General features: G+C 32.7%; 1 protein-coding gene across 50 annotated transcripts in view; it reads left to right on the forward strand.

Annotated features, from left to right (window-relative positions):
• LOC105420044 (cytochrome P450 97B3, chloroplastic-like) overlaps positions 1–7,757 on the forward strand; it is a 21,702-nt gene extending 13,945 nt beyond the window's left edge. For 16 of the 50 annotated variants that reach the window (XR_016050526.1, XM_088860020.1, XM_088860012.1 and 13 more), the window contains 2 exons: positions 274–360; positions 448–847. Coding sequence is in view for 45 of the 50 variants with exons in the window: in XM_088860020.1 (XP_088716146.1) it covers positions 274–360; positions 448–465 (105 nt within the window). In the remaining 5 variants the exon portion in view is untranslated. Of the gene's footprint in view, positions 1–273; positions 848–3,002; positions 3,533–5,843; positions 6,336–7,514 lie in introns of those variants that run through there. The other 34 variants (XM_088859975.1, XM_088859976.1, XM_088859996.1 and 31 more) reach the window with 9 other exon arrangements.
• Positions 7,758–10,942: the final 3,185 nt, after the last annotated feature.

The following is a 10,942-nucleotide window of genomic DNA, read 5'->3' on the forward strand; positions in this document are numbered from 1 at the left end:
CTTTCCTTTATTTATCTTGATAGTTGATTTTTTAATTGTACAGTTTTAGAGCACCTGGTCCGTGGGATGCCCATAAACACATCTCATGGGTTTTTGTAAATCTATTTCCTATGTAATTATAACATGTCACCAATTCCTAAAAAGAAACACACACAAAATAAAGTGTAGCCTTGTTTTCACTTTTCAACTTGTTTTGTCGTTGCTTTCCAGCGTTTTTTTTTTGGGATATTATTAGTATGTTGAACGTATTTTCCTTGAAATATTTGTTAACAGCTTAGAGATGATCTCATGACTATGCTTATAGCTGGACATGAAACAACAGCAGCAGTTCTTACATGGGCTGTTTTTCTACTTGCTCAAGTATGTAATCAATTGCACCCTTTGTATGATATTTCTTGGAATCTATTATGGATAACTTTCATGTTCATTTCGTTTACTCTAATGAAGGGCGGACTTGCTGAATAGTATCTTGTGGTGCTGCTTTTATACTGATAAGATCTGGTTTACTTCAATGTACCATCCCTCGAAAATGGAGAAAGCCCAATCAGATATTCATAAAGTTCTTGAATCAACTGAGATCACTATTGAATCTATTAAGAAGTTAGAGTAAGCCATTCTGACCATTCGACACATGATTGGTATTGGATACATCTTGGAAATTCTACATCTGTTCAGTCTGAAGCTTTTTATTTAATTAAAGCCGTCTGCTTTGAGGAAAAGGAAGCATAGTAAGAAATTTATCGTATTGAATCATGAGGACAAATACTGTATATAATGGCATTTGATGTGACTAGCGAATTCTCGTTTGGGTTTAATCTCATCCCAGAAAACCGTATTACATGTGTGACATAGTAGATATCATTGCGTTCGAAAAATTGTCTCACCACTCCCACAACCGACTAAAATAAACAAGTCAAATTGCTTATCTGTGAATGTTATGTGATTTCATTTCGTAGTCTCCGGTTTATGCTCATTACAGAAAACCTTATTAGATGTGTTTCAGAGTAGATGTCATTGTGTTGGAAAACTTCTGTCTCACCACTCCCACAACCAACTAAAAAAGACAAGTGAATTTTCTTATCAATGAATGTTATGTGATTTCATTTCGTAGTCTCCACTCAATTTTCTCTATGCTCTTTCTCCCAGCAGTCTATGGGTTGGTAGTGATTCAGCTCCTCCTAGAAACCTTCCAACTCATATTTTTGCTGTATTGTCCTTTTGTGAATAGGCCTGAGATGCTGCATCCATACCTCCTTTGAAGTATTATAATTCATAAATGTGCGTATAAAATTTGGTTATATATAGTTCAAGATCTAATTCATAATAATTATCTCGTCAGCTTCCCAATAGCATAAGAGGGATTCTTTACATAGGTTTTCCCTATATGACTGTCAATAAAACCGTATTAGATGTGTGACATAGTAGATGTCATTGTGTTCAAAAAATTGTCTCACCACTCCCACAACCGACTAAAATAAACAAGTCAATTTGCTTATCAGTGAATGTTATGTGATTTCATTTCGTAGTCTCCGGTTTATGCTCATTACAGAAAACCTTATTAGATGTGTGTCAGAGTAGATGTCATTGTGTTGGAAAACTTGTGTCTCACCACTCCCACAACCAACTAAAATTGACAAGTGAATTTTCTTATCAATGAATGTTATGTGATTTCATTTTGTAGTCTCCAGTCAATTTTTTCTATGCTCTTTTTCCCAATGGGAGCAGTCTATGGGTTGGTAGTGATTCAGCTCATCCTAGAAACCTTCCAACTCATATTTTTTCTGTATTCTCCTTTTGTGAATAGGCCTGAGCTGCTGCATCCATGCCTCCTTTGAAGTATTATAAATCATAAATGTGCGTCTCAAATTTGGTTATATATAGTTCAAGCTTTAATTCATAATAATTATCTCCTCAGCTTCCCAATAGCATAAGAGGGCTTCTTTACATAGGTTTTGCCTATATGACTGTCAATATAACCCGATTTGTTTCCTGCCTTCAAGACGTATCCTAATAGATCGGGCTCATTCTAGATAGTTTGTACCATAAATTTTAACCGTAGTGATTTGGTGTCTAGAGTATTTCATACTTGATGTTTATTGTGACGTTGTTCCTTTTTAAGGCACAAGAAAAACAAATCATATTGTTGTTGAAATCTGGATACACCCACAGATTTCTTTCTAAACACTCTTCATCATGAGCACAAAAAGCACAACAAAGTGCATTGGCCAATCAATCTTACACTTATAGCCACCAATTTCAAATGTACCATAACCGTAATGCTATTTCATCTACATCAAACATCAGGTTTTTCATAAGGAAAAACCTAATCAATGGTTCATGAAAAAACCCTAATTTTCCCCTTTTTTTCTTGTTGGGTGGAACCCTAAAAAATGTGTACTTTTCACCGAAGAAATCAGATATAAGAATGAACCCTTGAAAATAACACTTCTTCCCCCAAAAAAATAACACTTCTTTCAACAGACACTTCACCACGATCTTCATAAAGTAGCCTTTTAAGGATTTCTTCGTTACTGAATTTTCTTCCATTGTCTGGACATATTGCTGAAACCAGTAGTTATTGCCCTGTATTTTACCACCCAACTCTCACTTCTTCAATCTAACCTTGCTTGAATACCAAGTTGAAAGATATTTGATGTACGTCTACTATAAATAGCCACTACTGGAAGGAGGAGGAGAAATAGAGAGAGATTAGAGGAAAAAGAGATAGGGGTGTGTGAGAGAGAGAGAGGGAGGGAGTTGCATGAGAATGAGAGATAGAAATGACATGATCCTTTCTAGGATAAGTTATGTAATAAATATTATTATAGTTAATGATCAAATTATAGAAATGCCCTTGTGTGAGCTTATAACGTGTGCTAAACATGTAGACTTAATTGTTCCATTTATGCCCCTAATTTACTGCTTTACTTTCAAAACTATTCCTATGGTGTTTTTGGTTCCTTGTGTTTAACAACTCATGGTTTCCATGTTCTCTTGGCAAGTTCTGTAGGACAACTGTGAGACCGGCTTTGTTTTATGGAGGATATTGAGATGGATGAGTGGCAAGAGAAGAAGGGATAGAATTCGAAATAAATTTTTTTGGGAGAGTTAGGTGTGGCAATTGGTGATAAGATAAAAGAAAGTGGACTTAGGTGGATTGGCTATGTGCCGCGTAGATCCAGTACAACACATATTAGGAGGTGGAAGTTAGTTCAAGTGGACGGCTAAAAAGAGCAAGGAGTAGTCCCAAAAGGACATGGCTGGAAGTAGTGAGAAAATATATGGGGATTTATGGCCTCACTGAGGGTATAATGCTTGATAGAGTAGAATGGCTGACCAGGATTTTTATAGCCTACCCCAATAAGTTGGGAAAAGGTTTTGATGATGATGAGGTGATCCAACTAAACCTTGAATTGTACTAGCTGTACAGTGTGTTCCACGTACCATTCTCCAAAAGTAAATCCATGTTCATATCCAGTATGTGATTGTTGGGTCACCTCACCCTTTATCAAATTACATACCCTTTCAATTTTCTAGTATTGCAAATGCTTTGGGATTTGATAATGCTCAACGGCATTATTCAACAGATCTTCATAAACTCTCTTAACTTGCCAAAGCATGATCTTTTATTGGTCCCATAAATTGAAAGTTTCTAGAGTTACTTCATGCTTTTGGCACACTTAATCCAAATTTCGAAGGATGATGATAAAAAGGTGAACATTTAGGAATGTGCGAATTAAATAAATTTTATTCTTCTATGAAACTGAATGATTTTTTGATGATCTTGAAAATGTTCTCTATAAGAATGTCGTGCACCTGGTGAGCATACTCTTTAGGAATATTATTAAAAGACAATAGAATATATTATATTGTAGCTATGCATGGAAATAGGAGATGTATTGCATGGATATTGCATCAGTAGGACTGCATCATACCCAAGCACACCATGGTCAAATCCTATATAAATCTTTATCACAATCCATCATTACTTGTTATAAAAATTTAGATTCTCTCTATTCCAATCAAGTCAGGTACCTTTTTTTTTCTCTGGGTTTTATTGCATATTCATAATACTTCTATTGCATCTTCTTATGAGGTCAGCCCTACCTGAGAACTATAGTAAATGCCCAATGGCCCAGATTGAATTTGGGTCGATCTAAAGGTCATGACTACATTTTATATTTAAATTTGAAATTTTTTTACAAATCCATTTCATTTGAAGTTTTTAGCGTCTACGCTGGAAATTAGGAGAAGCTAATAAAAATATTAAAAAAATAATTTACAAAAAATAAATAGACTAAAATACCCTAAAAAGTTACAGGGGTATTTTGGTCAATTTAGTTTTTTCAATAATTTTTTAATATTTTGTTTGATGCGCCTTGATGTGAAGAGTGGACGCTCTAAATTTCAAGTAATTTGGATTTGTAACAAAAAAATATTAATTGAAATGCAATTGTGACCATCAGATCGGCTTAGATTCAATATGGGTCGTTGGGTTTATACTATTCCATCAGCTAGTGGGCTTACATAATCTTTTCCCATGTATATATATATATATATATATATATATATATATATATATGTATGTATATATACATATATATGTATGTACATACATATATATGTATATGTATATGTACATACATATATATATATGTATATGTATATATACATATATATATATGTATATGTATATATATATACATACATACATATATATATATGTATATATACATATATATATATATATATATATATATATATATATGTATGTATATATACATATATATGTATGTACATACATATATATGTATATGTATATGTATATATACATATATATATATGTATATGTATATATACATATATATATATATATATATATATATATATATATATATATATATATATATATATATATATATATATATATATATATATGGGAAAAGATTATGTAAGCCCACTAGCTGATGGAATAGTATAAACCCAACGACCCATATATGTATATATATATATAAACTCCCTATTTACGAAAGATTCCCAAACTGGTTCCGCCACTGGTTTTTATTATGGGGATCTCAGGCACAAATCTTACCAGATTCTTTTCAAGCCTTTCAAACCAAATTTGCACAACATAATACTTGCACCGAACCGAATTGGATGATTTTCATCATTACTTCATAGCCATCTACTAAATACCCTGGATCCTAAAATGGGATTATGTCATCTCTGAAAATAATACGCATAATCATGAGTACATTCCTAAACTTGGCAAAACCATCAAAGTTAAATGGTGGGATATTTTTAGTACTGATCCTGCCTCCTTACCCCTTAAACGCATACCTCCTCAAAACAATATCCTGAACCCACAAACACATAATACAGTCAGCCTACCTACATTCTCTGCTTATTTGAAAAAGATGAGACTCGCACACCCTAATGCTACCCTTGAAGAATTAGAGCAAAATCTTCTCAATACCTTTGCTCCTGATACCATTGCACTGACTACGTCAGAAGAAACAGTTCAATCTGGCAATCCATTGTTAGAAGACTTCAGCCAAAGGCCTGACCAATAACATAATTGCGACCCGATACTGCGACCCGATACGGCGACCCGACTAATACAATTAGACCCGATACTACGACCCGATACGGCGACCCGACTAATACAATCAGCATCAGCAGCAGCTCACATGATCTGACATAAAGCAGATTCTTATCTTTTCCTTTATTTGTGACATGACTCCACTCGAAAAGCAGCTTCTTATATTACCTTTATTCGCGACATGACTTCACTTTATGCACGACATGACTCCACTTTATGCATGATGTGACTTCAACTACAGTCACACCTCCCTCAGATGCTCGCCACGAAGTCTCAAGCACAGTTATAAAGATTCCTTCGTCACGTCAACTCTCCAGCAACCAATCAGAATGATACCTTCGACATCAAGTTACCTCTCGCCAATCAGAAAGGATACCTTCGACACCAAGTTACCTCTCGCCCTCTATAAATAAACCGTTTCACTTACCAGAAGTAAGGTTGGCAAGGATTTTCAGCAGACTAAGGAAGATCAAGCTCAGCTTCTCTTTTGCTCTTCTCTTCTTTCTGTTCTCTTACTCCTTTCGCTCAGTGCTGTTGTAAATCTACCGTATCTCAAGTCGGTAACGCCTTACTCTTCCTTATTTGTTACATGTGTGATTGTAATTTATCAACTCTACCCTCTTACTGCCCTCACGAATGGCAGTCATTTTCCAGTTTATGTATTTGTAATAATCCGTAAGTATGTTTGCTTGTATTTCCTTTTCTGAATCAATATATGTGAATATTATGTTTGTTCCGCGATGCAATTTAAATTAGTATTTAACATAAAAATTCGTAATTGTACTCCTACTTCTTGGATAGTCATAGATATATCTATTGTATCTGTTATTGTTATCATCTTAACATTTTTATATTATGTTAACATATTACAACAAGTAGTATCTTATCATAGTTTAATATTTCAATTCCTTAGATAAGTCCTGTATTTGAGTTGTTAGAAGTTGTTAGTATCTATAGGGTGATCTTGGCGCATTTATGGTATCAGAGCCAACCCTGTATTAGAGGACTAAGAGTTATTACTAGTTCTTTTATCTTAAGAAACTTAACAAATTAATCCATTAAAGAAAGTTAGTCCGAGCATTGAGGTTAGAGACGCTCTGATACCCAGTCAATTGACCGTTTAGGCCAGAAGAGCCGCTGAGGTCTAGAAGACGTAAGAGGTAGTCAAAGAGGACGGTCCAGATAACACTCAACCGCAACTTAATAATGGAGAAATTTATTAAGAGTCTGTTGGATAAAACAACCAGTGCAACTAATAGGACTCTAAGGATAAAAAATAAAGAAGAAATTATTATTAACGATATTTAAAATCAAATAAAAAATTGGAACATACCCAGAGTACCAATATCAGATGTATATATGAAAGGCACATTCGATCTAAAAATCAGATATGCTATTAAAACAGTAGAACAGACTCTATCTGTTACAAGTAATCAAGAAGATTTTCAATTATTATCCCAAAAAATATTACAGGTCCATAAAACAAAAAACTTTAAATTATGATATGATTTGAGTAAGTGGTCAAATTTAATGACATCTGAATCAGTGTCTATTTCGGAGGTTTTGTTATGGAGTTCAAGGATTTGAATTCTATTTTTTAATTGAGTTACTTTTATCTTGACTGTATTTACTTCGGCTTTGAGTTCAGCAATAGTAGGTTCTTTTTGTGTAGCTTCATGCTGACTGACACGTTTCATTATATCAGAAAAGTTATAATTATCAGGAGGATTGACTAATGGCATATGTTTTGTTTTTGTTTTAGTCAAATTAATAAACTGAGTAATTATTTCTCTTTTTTCATCAGGATCAGCAATTTTTTCTATTAGGTCTAAAATAAGATTGTCCTTTTTTGTTAGCGTATGGATATCAGAAGTTGTAATAGGACATTTACATATTTCTTCATCTGTGTCAGAACTACTATTCGTGGACCAATAGAAATCATCGTTATGCATGGTGCCTACAAAAGATGTATCACTACTTGTTGAAGTAGTGTCCGTATCTGAGCTAATAGATGAATCATATATTTGAATAATGTCATATGTTTTATATCTGATGTTTTCATCTAATGTAATAGAGTCTAATTTTTGTTTGACTTTGCATTGGCTTTTATAATGGCCAACTTTTCCACATTTATAGCAAACAGGTAATTTCTTACTGTTTTGTTGGAATTTTTTAGATGCAAAACATTTAGTAAATTTCTTATATTTTTTTATGTTTGGTTGGAAAAGACGTATGTGTTTTTTTCGGTTTATTAATGCGATGTTTTTTCTTTCTATGTATTTTATGTATTTTATGTGGTTTGTGTTTATCAATATGATAGCCAAATTGTTGGCAGAAGTCTCCTAACTCCTTTTTACCACTTATGTTTTGTTTATCAAGTTGTTTTTTAAGTTTCATATATGTGCATAGGGCTCAGCCTTCAGCACATATTTCAGAGGATAATTCACCTAAAGTATATTGAGCGTAATTGATTATACCACTATTTTTATTTTTCAGACGTTTTTTGACCTTTTCAGCGAATAGATATGGTAATCCTGCTGCGAACTTTTCTTTCCAGTGGTCAAGATGACTATCTTCTCGTATAAGTAAACGAGAGAAAAAGACGTCTTTATACCATTTATAGTGAGATAGTGTAGGACAATGTAAATTAGATAAAAGATCAGCAGTTCGAGCTGCAAGTATTAGAATAGAAAACTTATTACATCCTCCCACATATAAAGAAAAGAAACAGTTATTCTTTAAACCTCCTCCTGAATTAAATAAAAAAAAATTTCATATAGGTGATGATAATAAATCACTAATGGATCAATTAATTTCCAAATTATCGAAATTAGAAATAAAAGAGCCCAAACCTAAAGAAAATATTATTATACCAGCTAACGATAAAGGGAAAACATAAATCCCTGAACATGATAATATGACTCTTCAAGAAGAAATAATGTTCCAAAAAAATGAAAATTTTGAACCATCAATTGCCAACACAATATCAAATATTCAAAAAGCATTTTCTGAACATCATATTACCCCGGATACGATAAATCGAGTCAACTATAATAAAAATTGGCAACCAATAAATGCCCGACCATGTTATAAAAGACCAACCCCAGTTGATATCCAATTAGAAGAAGACCTTACAAGTCATACCTCTACATATACTGGTCGAACTATTATAGATTGGAACATTGATGGAATTTTCGATCACCGAATATTCGATACAATGAAACATATGACTATGTATGCTTCGGCATGTAAAATGGCTGGGAGTCATGATCAGGAAATAGCAAAAGCCATAGTTTCAGGATTTACTGGATGGTTAAGAGGATGGTGGGATTCCTATCTCAATGAACAAATAAAACAACAAATATTAACAAATGCTCGTCAATGGAGAGCAAAAAATGAACACAACCAAGATATGGTATACTCTGAAAGTGATGTTGTCAATTCACTGATTTATACAATTTCTCTTCATTTCGTAAGAAATACTTCAATACTTGCAGCTCGAACTGCTGATCTTTTATTTAATTTAAGTTGTCCTACACTATCTCACTATAAATGGTATAAAGACGTCTTTTTCTGTCGTTTACTTATACGAGAAGATAGTCATCTTGACCACTGGAAAGAAAAGTTCGTAGCAGGATTACCATATCTATTCGCTGAAAAGGTCAAAGAACGTCTGAAAAATAAAAATAGTGGTATAATCAGTTACGCTCAATATACTTTAGGTGAATTATCCTCTAAAATATGTGCTGAAGGCTTAGCCCTGTGCACAGATATGAAACTTAAAAAACAACTTGACAAAGAAAACATAAGTGGTAAAAAGGAGTTAGGAGACTTCTGCCAACAATTTGGCTATCATATTGATAAACACAAACCACATAAAATATATAGAGAGAAAAAACATCGCATTAATAAACCAGAAAAAACACATAAGTCTTCTCCAACCAAACATAAAAAATATAAGAAATTTACTAAATGATTTGCATCTAAAAAATTCCAACAAAACAGTAAGAAATTACCTGTTTGCTATAAATGTGGAAAAGTTGGCCATTATAAAAGCCAATGCAAAGTCAAACAAAAATTAGACTCTATTACATTAGATAAAAACATCAGAAATAAAATATATGACATTATTCAAATATATGATTCATCTATTAGCTCAAATACGGACACTACTTCAACAAGTAGTGATACATCTTTTGTAGGCACCATGCATAATGATGATTTTTATTGGTCCATGAATATTAGTTCTGACACAGATGAAGAAATATATAAATGTCCTATTACAACTTCTTAAAAATGATCCATCTGAATTCCAAAAAATAATGAATGATATATTTAATCCTTTCTATAAATTCATGATAGTTTGTATTGATGATGTTCTAGTATTTTCTGAATCTCTTGAACAACATTTTAAACATCTTCATACTTTCATTCACAGAGTTAAAAATGCTGGGTTAGTAGTCTCTACTAAAAAGTTAAATATTTTCCAAACAAAAATTAGATTTTTAGGACATAATATAAATCAAGGGACAATTATCCCAATTGATAGATCCATTCTCTTTGCTGATAAATTTCCTGATAAAATATTAGACAATACTGAATTACAAAGATTCTTAGGATGTCTCAATTATATAAGTGATTTTTACCAAATTCTAGCTCTTGATGTTAAACCCTTATATGACCGATTGAAGAAAAATCCTCCACCATGGACTGAGATCCATACTTTGGCTGTACGGCGACTTAAATTAAAAGCCAAAGAATTACCATGTTTAACTTTATCTAATCCTACAGCTTTTAAAATAATTGAATGTGATGCTTCGGAATTAGGACTTGGTGGTATATTAAAACAATCAGTTGATTCTAAAGAACAATGTTGTTCAAGAGATTCACAAAATACTAGAACATCATCAATATAAACTATCATGAATTTATAGAAAGGATTAAATATAACATTCATTATTTTTTGGAATTCAGATGGAGCATTTTTAAGACCAAAGGGCATAACATTTCATTCATATAGTCCAAAAGGGACGTTAAATGCTGTTTTATATTTATTTTCTTCCTTTATCTGTATTTGCCAAAAGCCAGATTTTAAATCAAATTTGGAGAAGATTACTGCATGTAAGTGTTTATCGAGTAAATCTTTTTTATTTGAAATGGGATATCTAATCCATTGTAATACTTTATTGAGAGATTTATAATTAATAACTAATCGTGGAACTCTTCGTTTTTGTTCGGCACTTTTATTGACATAAAAAGCATAGCAGCTCCATGGAGATGAACTTGGACGTATGAGTTTTTTTTGAAGTAAATCTTTAATTTCATTATGACATGTTTGTA

This window comes from Amborella trichopoda, chromosome 2 (genome assembly GCF_054954075.1).
Source record: "Amborella trichopoda isolate Santa Cruz 75 chromosome 2, AtrichopodaSantaCruz75HAP2 v2.0, whole genome shotgun sequence".
In the NCBI taxonomy this organism is placed as follows: Eukaryota; Viridiplantae; Streptophyta; class Magnoliopsida; order Amborellales; family Amborellaceae; genus Amborella; species Amborella trichopoda.